This window comes from Chamaea fasciata, unplaced genomic scaffold (assembly GCF_029207755.1).
Source record: "Chamaea fasciata isolate MVZ Bird 193981 ecotype frontalis unplaced genomic scaffold, bChaFas1.0.hap1 SCAF_8, whole genome shotgun sequence".
Taxonomy (NCBI): domain Eukaryota; kingdom Metazoa; phylum Chordata; class Aves; order Passeriformes; family Sylviidae; genus Chamaea; species Chamaea fasciata.
The window spans coordinates 18900617-18922840 of NW_027094093.1; the positions used below are offsets into that span (position 1 = coordinate 18900617).

A 22224-nucleotide genomic window follows, 5' to 3' on the forward strand; every position below is an offset into this window, starting at 1 on the left:
GGGCTCATCTCCCAGACTGCAAACTCCTTTGCCTCCATAAAATGCTTAAACTGCAGAGTGCTTCTTCCTTAACTAACCTGGGCACCACAGAGCAGTGATTACCCCAAACTGGCTAATTCTTCAAGCAGGGCAATTATTGATCCCCGGAGAGGTGTGCTTTGCATCTCATTTTTAATCACTTTTTGTGCAGTGTAAAAAGAGGCAAGAAGTGGGGGATGGCTGCTGGGAAGAATCTGCTCCCTCTGCCTGACACTCTTGGGAAACTTTTTTTCCATCCTAGTAGAAGTTACAGTCTGGGAAACAACACTGTGTTAACCACAATGAAGACAAATTGACTCCATACCTCAGCTCATAAAGGGAAAATGCTATGTTTCTCTGTCCTCTCAGCTGCTTAAAGACTGTATCACCTGATATCTACTTGTCCCACATAGGAATTGGAAGAGAGTCACTTTCTGCCCCTAACCCCAAATAACCCAAACCCTTTGCCACTTGCAGACTGTGCTAGGCTGCTCCAAGGGTCACAAAAAACCTAAGGACTTTTATTAAATACTCACCAGGTAATACACAGAAAGAACTATGTCCAGAACCAACCCTTCAAATTGCTTTTTCTGTCCCCTGGAGTGACTTACGCAACACCCATTCCCCTCAGAAATTACAGAAGCCTCTGTCCTGAGTGAAACTTGAAGTCCCAGAAGTACAGCAAGTCTCTCCACTCCTTGCTCCATCTTTAGGCTTCTTCCACCAGTTTGGTGAGGATTTCTGCTCCTTCTGAGGTAATCACAAGGGTATGTTCAAATTGTGCCGATCTGAAATTCACATTTAGCAGTTATGAGGGGGCAAACACATTCACCATGCTTGGAAACTCATCTGTTTGGGTTTTTTGGGCTGTCAGTGATGAGTTCCATGTCTTAGAAAATACCAAAAAATAAAATCAGGCACCTTTTATTGTCTACAGAAATTGCAGTCCATTTATCCTCCAGAATCTTAAATTCGGGGGATCCTTCCATTATTATTGGCTCTGCAGCAAGAAAAACAAAATGCATTCTAAAGTTAGTTGCACTCCTGTGTGGATTGTGAAATAAGCAAGGAAGGGGAGGGAGGGTGTCCCAGCAGGTAGCTCCCCTTCCACACAGGTCCCATCTCCCTGGGCTGGCATTCTCTTGACACACTAGAATGTGAACTAAAAAGGAAGACAAAATAGCAAGGTAGGAAGTTGCCCATTCCTCTTTTGTAAAAGCATGGAATTTTAATCAAGCTCTAATTAAGACCGTGTGGATAATAACCAAAGCTCCAACCACATTTATAAACAACAGATAGTTTTAAATATTTGAATTTTTTAAACAGGCTTAAAATGTTCATTAAATGAGCAAAACAACAATTTTCTTATTTCCCTCTAATTGCCGCGCCATTTAGCCACACAGTGAGAAAGAAGGCTTTTCCCCCAGCAGTTCTCCCCGACTGGAAGTGAGCACGATCAGTCTGCGGGGCGAGGCTCCGGCTGGTAACCGCCGCCGCAGTCCCCAAACCCAACAGCAGCTCTGGCAGGCAGCAAATGAGTAAGTGCCACCAGGCTGCTCGGCTTCGGGGACACGATCGCATCCTTCTCACCCTCCTCAAATCAAGTGTGCTGGCAGAGTCTCCGCCTTGCCAAAATATGAGTCAAATATCGGCAAAATTTATAATTAACATTTCATTCTTTAAATCTTGTAATTTGAAAATTATTTCATCCAAATAGTTCGTAATGCATTTTTAAAATTTTATTTTAATCTATTTCCTAAGAGGTCAATCTCACCGACGTCCCTCTGTCTGCACGGTTATTTCTATATCCCAATAAAGAAATGTTACAGATCTGGGCTGCTCCGTGTGTGCTTTTTTAAAAAAGAAACCATAGCAGAGAGTTACTAACCTATTGTGAACGCCATTCCCTCTTCCATTAACAAATCATTGTCATTGGCTACAAAAGAAAAAAAAAAAACGCGTTTATGCATCTTGGGTTCTTCCCCAACCCCCCCCCTTCCCCCCCCCCCCCCCCCTTAAGAGAACGCAACCAAGCCCTTTGTTCAAACCCCTTTTTAGCTCGCAGGTACTGTGCACCCGAGCCCCGCTACAAGCCAGAGCACCCGCCGAAAGCGATCCCATCCCGGCCGCAGCGAGACCATCCCGACGGCGGCTCCGTCCAGGCCGGGAACTTTAATATTTTGGCAGAGATTTTTCTTTGCCCCGTGACAAACTTTGCCGGCGTGGTTCGAGGGCGGGCGGGATGCGGAGGCGCGGGACACGGCGGCTGCCGCCCGGAGCGGGCGAGGGAGGCGGTCCGCGGCGCTCGGCTGCCCCGACAGCTCCGTTAACGAGCGACTTGTCCTCAAAAACACCCACGCGACCCCCAGAAAACGAGGCCGAGGATGCCCTCCAGCTTCCCAGCGATATAATGTCCCCACGGGCAATGCCCCGTCCCGCCGGACCGGCAGCGTGCGTGGGGGTGTGTATGTGTGCGGTGGGCTCTGCTCGCTTTACCGCCCTCCCTCTCCCCCTCCCCGGAGCCCGCTCATCGCCGGGCGGAGCGGCGCGGGGGGACACGGGCCCGGCGGGCGGGGGCCGCTTACCGTGGTGCCACACCTCGGGGTGCCCGTGGAAGTACGACCCGATGCCGTGGCCGACGAAGAAGGGGCAGACCTGGAAGCCACCCTGCCATGCCACGGAGCTGCGGGGGCAAACAGGACGTGTCAGGGTGCGTGTCCCGACCACCATCCCCACTAGACGGCCCCAGCCTCTGCCACCACGTTGCTACCGACACTGGGTCACCTCGTTGCGACCGTTCCGAAAGACAGTCATTGAAGCGAGCATGGCTGAGCCTTTGTTAGGTTTCAGAGTTAACGCGCCTGCCAACAGAGGCTGGTAGTCCCGTGCCAGCCCTGCTGTCTAGGTAAAACGGCAGTGTGTTGTCTCCCCGCTCGATGGAGGGTAACCTTTTCTACAAGCACTCTGGGAACTCATTTTAAGATGGCACAGCTGAAGTTGCCAAGTTGGGCAGCCAAGGCCCCAGCACAGTACCAAACCACAGCCCCTGCCGAGTTCTCTGTAAGTGCAGGGTCTGTGCTGCGCTGCACACCCAGGGCCTGCACCGGGTTTCCTGCAGGAGAAGAGGCTCCTGCCACTAACAGGCAGAGTTAAGAGCCCTACTAGTTTGCTTTCATAATACTTCAAACATTTAGTAGAAAAATGTATTGAAAGTCCAGCTAGAACATTTTTGCTAAATAACAATATATTTCTAATGAACCTATTGCCAGAGAGGCAAAGCCAAATCATAACAATTAGAGTGTTTCAGTTCTGTTTGCGAGATCTGTCCTGCCTTTCACGGCCTGCCTCGGGGAGAAGCATCTCTGAGAACTGCCTGCAGGACCATGGCTGGGCACTGATCCCTACACATGGTAGGAAAGCAAATTCCTATCCCAGTTCCCCAAAACCAGAGGACTTGGAGGGTACATGGGGCATCCTCTGGCTGCTGGCCCACCCCATGTCTGCAGGCTTCACTTCCAGGCTCTCCCTGTACTCAAGCAGTGGTGGAAGCAGTGGTGGATAGAGTGATTTGAGGTAGCTCAGCCAGAAGGGCTGCCCATATCCAAACCAGAAAAATGCAGAGATTCAGGAAGATCTGGAGATGGATTAGAAGTGACAAGAAAGTTACCCTTGTCCCTGCATATCATCCCCATCCTATTTCTAAACTCAAAAAGAAGCAAGACAGGAAGGCACTCAGCCTGAAGAGATTTTGCCTATAACATTAAAAGCTTCATTTGCCTCTTTGAATGAAGGTAGGCACTGAAGAACTTCAGGTTTGTCTGTGTTTACATCTTGGGAAACTCTCTCTCACAGTTTCACTACAGGTGGAAAGCTGAAAAAGTTAAGAAACTCAACTAAAGGTAAAGCTGTCGCAGAAATTAAAGCCTGTTAATCTCCGTGGGGTAGCTTTTATTCAGGTGCAAAGTGGCCTCAGTTTGCTGTACAAAGTAAACCCCTTGCACACCAGGCTCCACAGACTCTGCAGTGCTGGCTCCAGTGCCCACGGGTCATTGTCCCAGAATTTAATGCCACTCAATTGAGGGACATGCTGCGCCATCACAGTAAAACACCAATGAGAGAGTAGAATTGGTTAATGCTCCCGTGTTCAGACCTTAGAACATGTTTTAACAGGATTCGTATATTACCTTTTACCTACCCATTGCTCTGATAAAAAGACTGATCATATTTCTTCATTAACTCTGGAGAAGAATGGAAATTACAGGTTTAGCTACCCCCAAATTCCAAATTACCAATAAAGCTAGAAATTGGGGCTTCATTTGTTTGCACTCAAAGTCCAGACTTTATAAATCATTTATTTATATATATAAGCTTTACACATCAATTACTTTGAAAAAACAATGAAGGATTATGCAATGAGAAGTCCTACTTGAGACGGAAAACACGTTCTCCCCTGACTTTCTATCATGTCCCCCATATCTGGGGTCAGAGACTTGGCCTGCTGGCTATGATGCTGCTGAAGGCCAAGAAAGAAGTACAGAGAATGGAGATGAATTAGAAAGCCAGATTCCTCAGAAACATATACAAAATCCAAGAACTCCAGTTACCAAGCACCGAGCAATGCAGATGATGACTCCCATATGAGTGAAGTGATTCTCTGAAGAGAGATGGGAGAAGCCATCCACGCAACATGTGATAAGGTCTTCTTTCATCTTTTTCTGCCAGTCTTTTTGCAAAATTATAAACAATCACACTAACTGTTCAGGTTTGCTGATGTCCTTACATGGCATCCCTGACCACTGACAGAGCATGGTCTTTTTTTTTGTATTACTACAGGATTTTTTCTTCCAGAAAAATCCATGTTCTGCAGCAAGACAGAAATAGTTTCTCACTGTGCAGCTATTCTTCTGAGCACCATGGCTACACACTTTCCAGTGGGCAGGGGAAGCTCCAGCCTCAGCATTCAGCTGCTGCCAAGGAGGGTGGCAGTAGCAGCAGGAGCTGCATGTTGGGCACCAAGTGCACAAGCACTGGGGCATGCAGAAGGCAGTGTTATAACAGTTTCCTGTCCTCATGCAGTCAAAGAAATGATTCATATGCATCTCAATGGTGAATTCTACCACTTTCTTGCCAAACAGCTTGAAAACAACTCTGTTAGCATCAGTACTTCAGTGGTTACTGTGTGTGATCAGAAGAGGGGATCTTGGAGGGAATCCTGGAGCTCACAGGGCTTTGACATCTACACTGACAGACACCGTGCCCCTCCTTCTTCCCCCTTGTTTACATACAGAGCCTTGGTATTCTCTACATAAAATGTAACATGGTCAACAGACCTGAAGTGACACACTGAAAATAAGCTGCAGGTATTAAACTCAGCCACTTTCAATCTGGTTTTACTATTTGCATGAGCTCCAGAAGGTCCTATGAGGCATTTCCCTCCACAACTACTAGCTTTACTTTGGAGAATTTAATAAATCCTAGTGAGCTCTTACATCCTTGTGGAGTTACAGTAAAACACCCAGCTTTCATAACAAAACAAAGCTGCTAATCCTAGCTACAACTTGCAAAGGTAGTCCTGTAAATGTACATGTTGGCTGTAACTTTGAAACAGCTCTGAGAAGAGGGAATTGAACGACTGGTCCTGGTTAGCGTCTCAGGTCTCCAGGATTCCCAGGCTGTGGAATCTGATTTAAAAATCAAGATGCCAGGGAATGGAGCATTTTTGCACACATTTACCATTTGTTGGTGACAAAAGCTCAACATTTTGGTCTCACTGTCTCACTGCCCAGCTCAGGACCTGTCAGTGGTGGCCTTTCATTGAGGCTTTCCCATAAGACAATTTTACAAGATTGCAGCCCCAGCTTCATCAGATGCTTCTCGCAGACAGGCAGCGTAAGCTTAGACAGCTGGAGGAACCCTGATTGCAAATGGGAAAGCAGTGAAGGCAGGAGGCAGAGGTTGGCATGGCTGAGCTGGGCTGCCTGGCATCTGCTGTGGGAAAGGATGTGCCAGTCTGCCAGTTCCCCTTGGATGGGGAACATCCCAGCAAATCATTTCCAGAGCAAATGTTGGGGCAGCAGAGGTAGACCTCACAAGACAGCATCAAGAAAAAAAAAGGTTCTTCTTCATAATAATTGTTAAAAATACCCATTGACAACATTTATTATCACACATACTGATCTTTGTTGCATACTTGGGCAGAGGTGAATCAGGCAGGATTAAAAGTATAATTATTTAGTGAGCCCAGTACTTGATTTTATGTTTTGCTGCCATGTGTTCCAGCCCAGTGGCTGCAGAGTCAAGAGTAGCTGCAGTGCTGCTTTTCTTTTGCTGATGGCAAAGCCAGGCCAAGTGTCTGGCATTGGGATGGATTGGCAGTGACCCAGCTGGTGAAGGAACATCCCTGAGGGCCAAGCTATCCTCCTGAAGCCATTGTCAGAGCCTGTCATATGGTGGTGTCATGCTTCGGAGAGTGGAGAGAGGAGAGATGGGTGTCAGTTGCCATCTGAGCATCCTCTTCCCATGTTGCCAGACAACAGCTAATTCTCTGAAAGGAGGGATAAGTGTGGAGACATGCATTGCTGTCCTGACAGCAGCCTAACAGGGAAATTGCCACAATGGAGGAACAGGCAGTGCTGACTCTCTAGAAAGCTTTCCCCGATACTCAAGCTTCCCCTCGAAGGAGCTCTTGGGTGGTAAATCCCTCCTGTTAAGCTGAAAAGCAGGTTGAAAGAATTTCCTTAGGGGGCTGTCCTGTGCAGATACCCTATAGGAGCACCTAGAGGAGCATTTTCTTTTCTTTTTACCAAATTTTGTCACTTCATCCTCAAGGCAGGTCTGGTCTAGCATTCTTAGCACTCCCCGAAGAAAAGAAAGTGAAACAATCCCATTTCCAGCATTGATAGCTACTGCTTCTCTGGGCTCTGTGGTGGCACAAGGGAAGAAAGAATTTGACTGACTGGACAAGATGGCACAGACTGTTTTGCTGCCAAGGATGAGCATCCTGGTGAACTGATCCTCAGCCAGGGATGCTTCTCCCACAGTGCCAGCTTCTCTTACCAGGGATGAAACTTTACCCAAAACAGTCCTGCAGAGCAGCATGACATGAATGGCTGAAGTTGTTAAACAAATTTGTCGTACACTTCTTGGCAGTGAATATACTTGAGAAACACTGAAACTGCTAACAGCCCCATGATAATTGTGTTCCTATGTAGGGATCAGATTTTTTTTTTAAAAATCAGAATTAATCATGTTTGTCTTAGCTGTATTATTAGCAAAATGGACACTGAATGGCATACTTTTTTTTTTCTAAAGTATTGATACGAGACTCATCCTAAACTATATTTATTTGTGATAAAAATACCTGATTAGAATAGTACCATAGTATCTAATTTGAGAAATTACAAAAGTCTACAGGAAAAATATCCAAATGGGTTTTTTTCTGAAATAGCAATCTTAGACTGAGGGAATACACAAGTTCAGGGATTCCCTATAATGACAATAAATGTTGAGGTATAATTAGTAATATTTTTGAAAGCCAACAATTGTTTTTTGAAAGAAAGGTACATTTTAGTTTCAAACTGGAACACAAATTACTGTATTTTTCTTACAATAGTGCTGAACTTTTATTTGAGGTTCCCTGTTTCTGAAAGCAGACATGATGGATTGAAATAAAAGATAATTTATTGCAATGCTTACTTTCAAGTGCAGAGAGAAGCAGTGTAATTGTAATTTACAGTAGCTGTCAAGGAAAATCTATCACAGATGACATTAAAATGACTTATTTTGCCTGAGCCACTTATTGTTTAAATGTGCATAATCTGATAGAAACAGATTTTTTTAAAATCTGCTTTATATTTTTCTAAATTAATATCAAAACATATACTTACGAGTTAACCATTTTAAACCATTTATTAATACTTTCATCACTATTTTTTTGTAGGAGTTGAAATTTGGTTTATTTAAAAACATCACTTTTAAGTTCTTTAGCTCTCTACACTCATAACATTTTCATGCACTTAGACTCACTGTCTAAAAAGCATATTTTTGTCTGAAAATGTCAAAAACGGTAGAAGAAAATGGATCATAGGGACCAATTCCATTTACACTGGAACTGACCAATAGTTTTGATATGCCTTCCAGTAGAAAGAGGCTAGCACAGAACCCACATTTTTCTAACTCACGGCTCCATGCAATCTTTTATTTGCAACCTGTAGCCGATGGGAGAATGAACTGCTATCAATGAAATACTCAGTGTCAGCTATTGAGCTTCCATAGCAAAGACTATGTTAGAATATTGACCGCAAACTTACTTCAAGATATAATTATTCTGAAAGCTACTGTAGAAAGGAAATATTCTCATAATTTGTGCATAAGATATATTCTGCATATGACTGGAGCACCTTTACAGAAAAACTGACGAAAGAAACCTAGACGCATTTCCGTTCTGATGGACCTAAATGTCTTCAGCTTGCAGGTGCTTGTTCTTAGGCATTTATAATATCTAACTCTTGTGAAACTTGAGATTTTGATGTATATATATGTATTGTATGTCTGTCTGCAAGCAAATGTCAAATGACAAATAACTTGAAACACACAGCTTCACCAAGCCAAGGTGAGCTTTCAGCAGAGGGAGTGTTGAAGTAGTTCTAAACAAATCAGCACATTTAAATCGTCAACAGGATAAAATCTTGAGAAATAAAGTTAATGACCTGCTATTTCATATGCAGTTTTGAACAGCTACTACCTTCAATTAATCTGCTTTGCAGAGGGGACACTGACTATATATTTACATTTTGCAAGTAAACTGACCTCTGTAACAACACAGCAAAAATCCAATGTCACATTCAACTCTGTTCTTTTTCTTCTTCTTCTTTTTTTTTTTTTTTTCTTTTTTTTTTTTTTTTAAACAGCTAGAATTAATGTCGTGAATCTGTAATGAAATGCATTATCCTGCATGGAGATTTATCAGATTTTCCAACTGAATGCCATGCTTTGCTAGCAGTAGCTGGAGTTCACCTGCATGTTGGTGTGGCGTGTGGCTCTTTTTTGTAAAGAGTTAAGTTGAACACAAAAAAAGGGAACAAAGGTCAGCACCCAGCCGCCACTTGAATGTGAGATTTTTCTTTTTATTCCCCTTGATGTATACTAGGCTCTGTGTTATTAGTCTTAATGATGGAAAATTGTAGTGTTGATACAAATCTTTTTTTCAAAGTAGTAGGCGGGAGCTCCATTTGTTAGTAAGTTTTTTTGTGACTAAAAGCCATGGACAGTACATTTATGTAGCAGTAAAAGGCCTAGATGCTCTTTCCATAGCAGAGCTAATTATTCCTACTGTGACCTTACTGATCTACCCTGTTCCTAGTACATCTCATCTGCACGCCTGTTCCTCTGTGTAGATGGTGTCAGAGAATATGAAAAACCCTATAATGAAACCATTTTCATGATGGAGAAAGGCTACTGGAGTTGCACTTGCTACAAAGAGGCTCAATTATATGAGTAATTGTGATAATTTTCTACATTCATAGCCTTCAATGGGGAAAAAAGAATGAGAGCCACAAAAGAAAATTACTTTAACAAGAAAGTACAGAGAGTAAAAATGGAAGAAGAGACAAAAAGGGGGAAAAAATAACCAGGAAAAAAAAAAGTTTAAAAAATAGATCTGGAGGGAGGAATAGCAAGACAGGGAGAACAACAGAAATGCTCAAAAAGCCTATGTGCAGCTGTGTTGCACAATTAAATTGAATTTTTTTTCTGCAGTTGATGAATGTGACTACTGCAAATGTGCCTCTGTAGTTAGCTATCATTTGTTGTTCCGTGACAGGAAAAGGATAATTACCTCTCAGAGAGAATCAAAGGCTGACATGCCCTTTAGACACAGCCATGAATGCAGAGCTCGATAGAATGCTTGAATAAGAATCCAGTGTTCTGTGCCCCCTTCTACTCAAGAATAAATTTTGTTAAAATGCAAGAGCACCACCAGTAAATTTGTTGAACCCTAGGTGTTCAAAAATATGAGGTGCATCTATCGACTCATCCCATTTGCAAAAATAAAACTACATTTTGAATTCACTTCTATTATATTCATGGACAGTAAGATAGTGAGATATGCATTAAATTTCTTTTCCCAGTAGGGGTCTGATTCAACATTTCCTATGAAAGAACAGAAAGACACTATCCTTTTTCTCCAGGCTAGTTAGCCTATAATTTAAAACTGTCAAAAACACAATTTTATACAAAGTCTTCAATAAAAGCTTCTCAGATATAACCCAAAGAGGTTTTACTAAAGTTTGATTCAGACTCTGTTACAATATTTTTAAAGCTATAAATACATCTAACTGATATTTTGCCGTTCTCTTTTTTTCTTAAAGTATTCGAAGATTTACAAAGAAAAAAAAGGCAGCATCCTTTCAAGGTGACTAAGCCTTGCAGCTTTTAAGTAATCAGAATGAATTCAATGGCTTGTTGGGACCATCAGCAGTCCGAAGAAGTATTGCTTAATGAAATGTATATGATATATGTCTATTTCTTTCTTTTGGCAAACATTTTAAAATAATCCATAGGTACCTTCAGAAAACTAAGACGCATTTTTATTTAAATCCATCAGCAGAAGAGTCATGACTGCATTTATGTGAAGGCTAGAAGAGATGCAAAATAGGGAAAAATCTCTGAATGTCAGCTCTTTTTTCCCTGTGACGTTCGCAGGCACTGCTCTTTGTAAGATCAGAAGCTCTCGAGTTAAATATTTTCGTAGTTTTTAAACAAAGAGCTTATTTATGTTGACTAATTCCTTTGTAACATTCAATGAAAACAATGGTTTCTAACTGTCTTACAGTGTTAGATGTGTTGTAGTGTCACACTCAAATAAAAAATAAACAAAAGCCCACTGTAAATTACATCTGTTAATTTAAATCTACTTTATGAATATCTTTGTCTTTTTCTACATTTATCTTTGCTGACCCTGGTGTAATTCACTTAAAAAAAAATACCTCTTACCCAAGGAACAACATTATAGCTTGGCAGTTCACATACTGATATCAGACTGAAATGATGGTTTTGAATCATAAAACATGTCATCAGCTTTATACCAAACCACCAATAACCTTTGTCCCATTTGCCAGCCCTCCTTTTACTTGTCAATATAAGGCTTACCTGATTGTGTTTCCAATTACAGAGAAGGGAGCCCCTGGTCTGCAAGCTGCAATTGCTTCATCTCTACATTTCCTGGCAACCTCCACTAACTTTTCACCAGATTTATCCACATTGCCCACCAAAAAGGTTTCAGAAGTGTCACCATGGTAGCCATTGTAATACACCTAAACATATGCAGAAATGTAAAGACATTTTCTCATTTTGCATCCAGAAACAAATCGTTGCCTTAATTAAATCCATGCTTTCTAGGAACGAGCTATATATTACAACAGATAGACAGGTAAGTCATATTTTCAAGACAAAACATTGCAGAGGGGGGAAAAAAAAAAAAGCAGCTTAAAAGACTGCGAAGTGCCTAAGGGTTGCCAACATTGCCAATTAAAAATTCAGGAAAAGCAGAAGCTGCGCATCAGTGCCCAGCAGTGCACCAGGCGGTGACACTGCTCAGCCACAGGACACGAGGATAACTGGGCTGCTTGTTTGAAGATGGGTGGGGGCCATGGAAGGGCTGAAGCAGGTCTTGGGGGCTGCCAGGTGCCCACCCCTCCTGGTCCCCACCCCTGCAGGCAGGGACCTGCTCGTACCCCAGAGGGGCAGGGACTGAGCCCAGCGCTGGCCGTGGGCACGGGGAGCCCGTTGGTGCCTGGCAGGGAGGTGAATGACTGCAGCCTGCGGCCCCCACTGGAGCTCTGAGGTGAGAGCCAGACCCTGCTACCAACAGCCAGAGTGAACCCAACAGAAAACACGGACCAAATCCACTGGCAGCTGTTGCAGGTTTTCTTTGATCTCATTTTTAAGCTACAATGTGGCATTAACACTGGATTTTTACTTCTGATTTCCAGAGATGAATTTTGAGAGAATAAATGTACTGCTGTAGCATTGAAAAATTTCATGTTCTGAAAATGAAACATGCTGTTGAATTAATTACATATTGGGGTTTTTTCTTTTCTTTTTGACATTTCATAGGTTTTAAATGTTAGCCCTCCTGAAATTCTCTGTTGAGCACAAGAAATCCTGGCTACGCACTATGGAGCTCTGCAACACACCATTAAAATGGGGTCTGCAGCTCTGCACATGGCAGGCAGGCCCATAATTGCAAGACCAAGCGATATTTCCCTACAAAAAGACAAATCATAATGGTGCACAGTTTTGATCTTCTAAAACATTTCCCCCCCCCCAAACAGTGGGCAACTATCCTTCTACAACTAATTACTCACCGAGCTCGAACCACTGAACTTTTGCCACTGGCAAGTTATTTGTGAAAGACAGACTCACATTCTTTTTGGTTCATTCCAAACTACAAAAACCCCCCACAACCCCAAAAACCCCATGCTACAGACAGTTTATCCCAAGGCCAGGTTTGTCTTCAGGCTGAAATACAAAGAAAATGCAGGCCATCAGGCGCAAGGGGTACTTTAAAGAAAGGTGAATGCCAGCAAGGGCCCAACTGTGTTGCCACTGCTCTGGCAAAGAGCAGTTGCAATCCTCTGCTCTACACCTTCCTCTGCCAGTTCAGACCACCACAAAATAAGTTCTTATTTTTTTATTTAATGCCCATTGGGCAGGTTTTCAAGTAGATAGTTCATATTTAAACTGAATTAGTTTGTTTTTAGCTCTAGCTGAAGTAAAACACGCAAATCCCCAACATTAAACACCATCATCATCCTGGAAAAGCAAACACAGATTTAAAACATAGGAGAGTTAAAAAAATCCCCAACAAACAATAACAAAAAACCCCAGCAAAAAACCAAATGATAATATTTACTGCAGCACCATCAGCTGCAATTACATATTTTTGATGTTAATAAACTACAACCGCAGCAACTGTAACATACTATTTCCTTAAAATTCAGTGAAAGAACCAAGTCGGAAGAAACATTAACCTGGTAACAATAGGCTGAAAATTGCACTATGCTGAGGATCCAGTAATGGATAACACTATTGTCTCTATACTAAAACACATTTTCAAGTCTACATGTTTCAAGCCTGAAAAATTCATATTTCTTCTATGAAATGCTACCATCTTAATTGTGCTAAAATGGATTTTTTTGTTCAGATAATTTGTACATAGTGCTAGGAATTTACACTTAACAACCTGAGTATTATTTAATTACTTTATAGAACCTGTACACAATTATAAACAATTTGTTGTGCAATATTTACTTTGATTTTTATTCTGTCCAGCTGTGAAATGTCCCAGTTTTGCTCATTAAAAATAAGTTAAGAGATCAGTTAATAATGTTGAAAAGTATTATTTTTTCCTCAGCTGTTTTGGACTAAGCAATTACCACACACAGCACAGTTCGGTTTCAAACGATAAAAGAAATCTTACAAAGATAGTCCGCAATTCCCATCCTGGCAGAAATCTTCACATTCACAGAAATGTCAAGATTTATTTTATTTTATGAGAGTAAATTAAAAGCAAATAAATAGATGTCTGCAAAAAGGCCAGTAACATTTAGTCAGACATTTGTCAAGCAGAGTGGACAAGGTATGCACACTACGTTAAGATAAAAAATATGATTTAAATCCTTAGTTGTCACAAACTTATTCAGTTTAATAAACTGAGCAAAGCAACACCAGTTCACCAAAGTAAAAATGAAGGCCAAAAATAAAGTTTAAAAACACTAGATTTCACTGTGTAAACCTGATAGTCAGAATTCTAAGATTAGAAAACATGGACATGGGAAAGAATTAAAAAAGATCAAAAACCCAAGCCAAACCAAATCCAGTTCTGGATCACATGTGAGTATATAACGGGAAAAAGGTCACTGACCCTAATTTTAATAGAAAAAATATTTTAGAAAGCTTGAATCTCATGCTCAGGGGTAGGTCTGCTAAAGATTTCTTTGCCAGTATGAAAATAGTTTCAAGTTACCACTAGATTCTCTAATGATTTAAAACGCTTGTTTTTATGAGATTCTACTCCCTTGTATGTGACATATTATTGCAAAATAATGGTGGGATTCAAAAAACATCTGTGTTAATATTAGAAATAAACAGCACTTCAGAAAAATAAAAACATGTACAGAAAAAAGAAAAAAAAAACTTCCACAAGACACAAGTTTGTTTTGTTTTGTTTTTTTTCATAAATGAAATGAGAATTAGGTTTCCAGTTCCTGTGCTTTCTTGCTCCTAGGAAAATGCAGCCTGTGTTTATTTAAATAGCTGTAATTGATGATTCCCTGGAAATATTAAGTCACGGTTATATCACACTATTTCTGTTTCTGCTCAAAAGGTTCAGGGCTTCTGTACCAGAAATGGAACACAACACTACCTTCGGGGATTTTAATAAATGTAGGGAACACTGCTAGCAAAAGAGTTGCTGTCCAAATAGACTGACATACCCAGGCCAATGCAGCCTCTAATGACAGAGTAAGATAATGTCAGGCCCCACTCAAAATCAGCAGGAAGAGGAAGATCAATCTTGGCAGAGTGAAGGAAAAATGCTGGCTTTCTTCATGTTAGCTCATCTCATACATATCTATCTTCAGCTGCTGCCCAGTACTGTGGTGCTCTGCATTAACTACACAGTGGATCAATAACAATTACACCTTCTCAAAAACATGACACATAGCAGGATTGGGTTGACATTTCACTTAGGCCAACATTGATCTCAGTGCATCTGATTCCAGTCCTAAATTCAAGTCAGGCCTGGGTCTAGCAGGAATAAACACACAGTTAAAAACAAAAAAGGAAACCAGCTGCTTGTGCCTTGGCTCAGAAGTAAACAGCACATCCATCTGTGCATCCCCCATCTCCAACGCTCTATTCTTCCTGTTGCTACTAGTGATTCTAAAGTTGATCAAAGACTATTTTTTATATGAATTACTCACCGTGACATCAATGTTGATAATATCTCCATCCTGAAGAGGTCGACTGAAACATAAACAGAAAAAAAAATAATGGTGACAGACAGTTCCCAACAAAGGGAATATAAGAATAAACACCTAATGACACATACATAAAAAAATCAAGGGGTAGATATTTTGTGATGGAGGAAGGCAGAAGCAAACAGAATAACCATTTTTAATGTTCAGCTCCGACTATTTAGAGAACAAGTGTAGCTGAATATAAAATAATGAGAAACAACTACCAGAAAAACATACCAACACCTGAAAAATCTACCATTATATTTATTCTTTTTCTCTCACTAGGGTTCATATTTTACTTTGTGAGTAGCTGAATGTATTGAGAATATAAAAAAACCCCCACATAAATTCAAATACATTTATTCCTTAGCCTATACTTATTTTGTTGTATGAACAAAAAGTCAGACCATACTGTTTTTTTTTTTCCCCACACACACTAAACTCAAAATGCAATATACTATTTTTCTTTAAGTGTCTGGACAAACAGGATAATATATTTTTTTTTCCTATTTCACATATATAAGAGCTATCAGCATCATAGGGCAATAGGTTCTGCATCTACAATGCATTTAAGAACGACATTTAGTTAAGCTGCAGTATATTCAATATCAAATACAATTTATTAATTTCAGTTTAACATTTTAATTTCTGCTTGTAAAATGTACATTATTGAGGAAATACCTGTCAGGAATACCATGACATACCACGTTGTTTACAGAAGTACAAACAGATTTTGGAAAACCTCCATAGCCCAGAGGTGATGGATAGGCATTCTGTCTGATTATTTCATGATGAACAATAGAATCTATTTCTTCAGTTGTCATGCCAACCTAAAATACCAAACATAACATCCTGTTAAAAAAGCAAGGAGAGTTTCTCATATTTACTGAATGTGATTGCAGCCAAGCTTCAGTGAAATATTGGATGTTTCAAATAGGCTGCTTTGATACAAAACACTATACTGTCTGATATACTTTATTGATGTATGAACTTTTTTTTCTGGAAAAAAAAAATTAAGTAAAGCATGCAGTAGAAATGAGCACTTAGAGGTTCCTAGAAAACCTAAAATCCTGTCTACTTCCTTTCTGTTCTTTTTTCCATATGTACTTTCGCAAAGACACCGATTTCCTGTTTCAGTAGCTGCTATAGAAATGTCTTGTTTCAATGCTTTCAGCCCCTTAAAACAAAACATTACTTTCCTTTTTATTTGTAAAAGAAATAATATTAAGTCTTCTTATTGCCCAGTACACTCACCATAATGTATTTAAGCATTTTAAGATATTGTTTTGCAAGTATTCCTAAATTTTATAAAACATTGAAATATTTAGATTAAAATTTTAAGGATATTTTACTTCAAGTTGCCATAGCCTGGATGATCATAATGAATCTACCCATCATTTTCAGAAATCTTCATTTCTATGCTTGGTGTTTTCTAGATTTATCTTTTCCTCAAGATTTTACATATTAAAAAAAATCCCTCTCATAAATCATTCAGCCATTTTCTGGGTATCCATGGAGTGCAAAGTGCACATGCCTAAAATAACATTATTCTTGCTTTTCTTTTGGATCAGCTCTGCCGCTGGAACAGTTAGAGCTCAAATTTGGTAGGGAAACCTCTCTAATTGAGAAGTATTTTTGAGGGTTCCTCTGTAAATTGATTTTGCTTTGAATGAGTTCCTAGTCTTTGAAAGTCATACTTTGTACAGATACGAGTATCATTCTTAGCACACTGAAGGAAATGTCACAGTGGCTGTGATTTTGGAGTAACTTGTGGAATATAGGTAGGCTGTGGTGCAGGAGACAGTTACATATTGAAATACTGTGTGGCCATGCACAGGCAATACAGAAGAGTGCACTTGTGTACTGTGCTGAGGATAAAACCGGCTCTGTTTACTCAGCTGAATTTTGGTCAGCACAGAAACGTTGTTGGGCAGGTGAGGAGCAATGAACGTGGGTTCAAGACCAGGATTTGGGATTACTGCACATGCCCCCCTGCCTTGTAGCAGCCATGGCAGCCTCAGTGCTGGGATGGCAGCCTGAGCCTTGGCAGCCTGTCTGGATTGGATACGGTGGCCGTTGGGTCTGGATAAATACAGGTTTGTTGCTCCTGCCTTTGCTCAAACACCTTCATCTTTAGCCCACAGACAAACTGAACTGCTATGTACCCAGCTGGCTGCTGTCTACTGCTGCTCTGCTCAAGCAATTTGACGTGGTTTTTGGATACTCAGCAGACAGCTCTCTGGTCCCTGCATGGCTTACACTCTGTGAAAAGTTCTGCTTTTTACAGTATGTGCTTTGCTTTTAAAGATACTTTTGCTAGCTAGGCAAGTTTAGGGGGGCACCTGCTGTGCCCCTAATCCCTTATTCGGAACAGGGCAATTCAACAGTATATAATAAAATATTTTCATGTCATAGAATCTGTGTTTTTTTATCCCAAATCTGTAACTCAAACCCAGGAAAGCTATCATATATAATACTGTATTGTAATTTGAAATCCCACAGGCAGTAATGGCAACATCAAAACCATGTTCAAACTCTATCTCTCTGTATCCATGGATTATAATGCACCTTTGTTATACTGGGGGTCTTACTGCCACTAGCTAAAGCACCAGCAAGAGCCAGTTTGGAGGACTGTGTGCAAGGTGGGTTCCACAGGATAACAGGAACAGGTGGAGGGATGGGACTCTTCACGTAAAACAGGAATGTAGAGTTTAGCTTATGAGAATAGGCTAAAAGAGCTTGGTTTGTTTAGTCTGGTGCACAGCTCTATTCCTGCGTGAAGGGGAAGACTCAAGGAAAGGCAGGCAGCTGTTTAAATTAAAGAGCAGTGTTGGCACAAGAACAGATGGGTATAAACTGACCACATGCAGCAACAGGCTGGAAAGCAGAAGATGCGCACTGTCAATGAAGGAGGGTTTTGGAGCATCCTCCCAGTCAGGGGAGCCTTGAACAAACACATACTTGTGTAAAACAGAGCTCACCACCAGTCTGTGACTGACCTGGGCCGTGGTCTCAGCACTGAAACTCCAAATGCCACCTCTGTCCCAGTATCCAGGTCCTGGTTAGGTAACTATTACCTTATGCACCTTTTTGCTCCAAAACATTTATTATATATGTACAGCATTTTGCTGTTATGTATGATTTGGCACACAACACAAACTGCGTCATAAATGACACCGTGCTGCGTACATGTGTATTTACACATGATAACAACCAAAGAGTATTTGTGAAAAACTGCCCTCATTCAAAACCCACATTGCACCCTGACCCTTTGGAAACATGTATATGCCTTTAACTTTAAATGAGTAAGTTTCCTTGTACTGAGAAATAATTGAACTTTAAAAAGTTAAAAATGCACAAAGCTATGTAAGATTAAAGCTTCGGGCAATTTTGCTATTTGCCATCCCAGGTCCAGAACTAAACCTTTGTGAAAGAGTGATGATAGCTGAAAGAAAAATCCCCTTTTAAGTCAATGGTATTGACCTACAGTCCCCATCTATCTCTGCATCTCATAGCTACTCAACCCATTTCACCTTATCCAATATGCTATTACACGAAATACCAAGGCAAGGCTGGAAAAGCATTTCTTCATCTGCAAAACCCAGTAGCAGGCTCCTCCCTCTACATTTTTTTTCTTGGGAGGTATCCTAAAAAGCATACTGTAGGAACATTTCTGGAAATCATGAGGCTTTATTATCAATGCACTCTGGAAAATTGTGTAGAATTTGGCAGCTGTTTTTCCAACGGCAGCTCCATGAGTTGTATTGGATCCCACAGCGCTGTGAGGGCTGAAGGACGAAGGGAGTGGAGAAGGCAGACCAAGTGTGGGCTTGTACACATGCAGAGCTGGAAAGCATGAAACATGAGGTAGATGAGCCATGAAATGAAAGGAAAAAATGTAGCACGTGCCTTAGGAGAAACTCACATGATTTGACTCAGTCCGAGGAGAGGGAGATTACAAACACAGAGATATTAAACCTGAGCCAGTAATTATGCACTATGCAGGTCCAAAGTACAGAAATAATGAAACAGGCATATCATGAACTGAATTGAAAGTTAATAAATCCTTATTTTTCAGGATCAAACTTAAAGTTGGATGCACATGGTAGGAAAGTTAAAAGAAGAAAAGTAGGAACAAAACCCAAATAAGTGAAAGTATAAAAGACACCCAAGCTGTTACGGGACTTGCGTAATTGTTACCTTTAAGCCCTTTCCAGCCAGAAGCAGGACATGACGGGCCAACTGACAGGCTTGACGAAGCCCTTGAATCTGATCTTCATTCTTAATTTCTATGTCGTCTCCCCAGTCTGGTACAATGCCTGTCGTCACATAGTCTGGCTTCTTTATGTGCTTGGAGAAAAAGGATTGAAAACGAAGATCAGAAAACTGAGCATGACAATGGGATCATTTTCTCAGATACTGCCTCCTGCTTCATGGCAGCTTGCCCTTTCTGTCGTAGTATCGACCTTCCTAAGCCATCAGGGCAAACCCTCAAGGCTGCCTCAGTATTTCTTCCACTGCCCTTTTGAACTTAACATTGCCTGTTACTACTGACTTACACAGTCTGCTAGCCTTCCAGTGCTGAAACCACAGATACTGCAGCTGACTTCCAGCACAGACAGTCTCAAGTTAGGAAACGGGGAGAAAGACTTAAAAACTCTTCATTTTCTTTTGCAAAGAGGGACATTTTCTACAAGAGGCATCTAAACACTGGAAGTGATGGGAAAAACATATAGAATTAGTCTCAGAATTAAACCTGATCAAATCCCATGTTTCTCAATCAAACAAAACTCCTATTGAGAAACCCATGAGATTGCTTTTTGACTAAGAACTTTAGGATTTAACTTATTTTAATTTGGAGGCTTTTACACATTAATCTAGTTCATATGCTATGCCCAAATTTCTCCATTTACAGCATAACACAAAGGTATCCCAATTTGCTCTGTCAAGGGAAGTGTAATAAATCTCATTTTTTCCACAGAAGAACTTCTCAGCCCTTGTGTGAGGTGAAATTTAATATCTGATTTTTAAAATCCACAACAATTTAACAATGTTTACAAACATGAAAACTAATAAGAACAGCAATGTCTTGCACAGAGTTGGAAATGTGCTTTCTCTCAGAAGGTCCTGGGCTGTTTCACTGGCTGTGGAAGAATCCCTTTGCCCATGACAGCCAGGCTGATTTTCTGCCATGCTGGCCACAGGGTGAGTTTTGCACTGACTTCACAGAATACAGAGTCAAGCTGGTGGGCAGAAAACAAAGTAGTCATTTTGGCTGTACACAAAACAACCATACAACAACAGGGTGTTGGAGTAACAAAGAGTGGGGCAACTAATGAACTCTATTGAGACTTTAAATAGGAAGAATACTGTTACTGTTACAGTTATTTTACATTTAATCCGATAAAAACTGTGAAACCATTTTCAGCGAACTTATGTCAACAGGATTTCAGATTCCCATTTCTTCAAAATGAATGCCATATCAACCTTAACAATATCTTATAGCAGTAGTTTGGGCCTTAGTTAAAAAAAACCCCAAAACAACAGCATTTGTTGGATCAGCAACTCCATACACAGCATCCCCCTTGCTTTCCCCTTGGAGGGCAGTTACCTATTAACTGAGACATGATCCTACTGACCTTTAAGAACTGTGAAGGGAGAAGCCCAAAGCAGCGTACATACAAAAGTCTGTGCAGACAGTTTCACACCAACATCTTAAAAAACACTGTTACTTCAATGTGATTTCTGGCATACTCTGAATAAAAGTAATAACTTGCCCCCAGGTTTTCAGAGTTCATAGACATGGACTGATTTTTAAACATCCGAGAACCCTCATCTGGGAAGACAACTTTTCATTATGACAATATATTCCTTCCTCTTTATCCTAAAAGAAGCATCTAGAAACAAAAAATAAAGTTTTAAATTCTCTGATTTTTAAGCTTTTGAACATATATAGAGCATGTAAGCAACCCTATGTTCTCCCTGCACACAGAGCTTCCACAGCCTCTTAGGGCTAATAGCCCTACTCCCATCACTCTTACCTGCTTGCCTATCTAACAACTTTTTAGTATATCTGGCCCATGGAAATGCCCTATATTTGGCATAAGAAATCTATATTAAAATGAAAAACAAAATTGTAAAAAATACTAATACACATCCTGTGAAGCACTGCTTCAAAAGGGTACTTTGGTTCCTTTCGGCTAAAGGAAAGACACTAAACAGTTAATCTGTATGCTGTAATTAAAGAGGGGGGAAAAAAAGAAAAGGAAAAAAAGGAAACCAGAAGTGGAGCACATGTTAAATTTGCATTTGCATCAAAGAGTCCCTTTTGGCTCTAAAGTAAATAAAAACAAAAATATATGTTGCAAGGGAAAAAGCACAAAAAAGACAAGTTTAAAACATGCAGTGGAGTTGTGGGACAGCTACCAGCGGGTACTGTATGTTCTCTTTCTGACATAACCAAATAATAAAACCATCAGCAAAATACAAGCATTTTTGTAATTAGCTTGCTGGAGATTTATACAGAATGGGACTCAGATGATCATGAATAATTCCTACTGACTTCTGGTAAGACTGTCTACAATTGCTCCAAACAAGAATTTGGACCCAGAATTGTCGACAGATAATTATAATACTCACATTTATTCTACTATAACTGAACAAGCCCCAGGTTTGAACTGCCTCATAACCAAATACATCACTGTGTCTAACATGGTAGACAGCTGAACATCAGCTCTCTGATTTCAAATAACAGACCAAGCAACAGGACAGTGATCCAACCCCCAGCTGTTGGACAACAAATACACTTGATCATGACTGCAATCAAACTCTACACTGGCTGAAGAACAGATTAGGTAACAGAAATTGCAGTACCTTAGGAACTTGGTGAGCTGGAGAAACCATGGCTGGCCAAACTATACTATAAGCAGCATTTCTTTGTCCCTGAAAGAAGAAGCATCTTTGCTGATGATTGCCTGAGTGCCTGTGCAGGTAGTTACGATTGCACAAAGAAAAGATTATGTGGCAGCCAGTCACAGAACCTGTTAACAGATAAATTAAAATTTATTAACTTTATTTTTCTATTTCCACATTTCAAAATGGAAAGTATGCAAAAAGGACATAATGTAAAACAAAGCACAGAACTCATGTAGTTGCTGAGGGTAATTCAAATCTTGTACTGTTTAAG

The 22224-nt window shown here is 40.6% G+C and overlaps 1 protein-coding gene across 3 annotated transcripts in view; it reads right to left on the reverse strand.

Moving 5' to 3' along the window:
- Positions 1 to 277: 277 nt before the first annotated feature.
- Positions 278 to 22224, reverse strand: part of METAP1D (methionyl aminopeptidase type 1D, mitochondrial) — a 45084-nt gene continuing 23137 nt past the window's right edge. Inside the window, exons 2-10 of one of the 3 annotated variants that reach the window (XM_066189939.1) lie at positions 21912 to 22078; positions 19239 to 19388; positions 15720 to 15868; positions 15003 to 15045; positions 11167 to 11330; positions 2604 to 2701; positions 1907 to 1954; positions 940 to 1018; positions 278 to 806 (exon numbers count right to left, since the gene is read on the reverse strand). In XM_066189939.1, the coding sequence (XP_066046036.1) occupies positions 728 to 806; positions 940 to 1018; positions 1907 to 1954; positions 2604 to 2701; positions 11167 to 11330; positions 15003 to 15045; positions 15720 to 15868; positions 19239 to 19388; positions 21912 to 22078 (977 nt within the window). In that variant the 3' untranslated portion in view covers positions 278 to 727. Of the gene's footprint in view, positions 807 to 939; positions 1019 to 1906; positions 1955 to 2603; positions 2702 to 11166; positions 11331 to 15002; positions 15046 to 15719; positions 15869 to 19238; positions 19389 to 19597; positions 19666 to 21911; positions 22079 to 22224 lie in introns of those variants that run through there. The other 2 variants (XM_066189940.1, XM_066189941.1) reach the window with 2 other exon arrangements.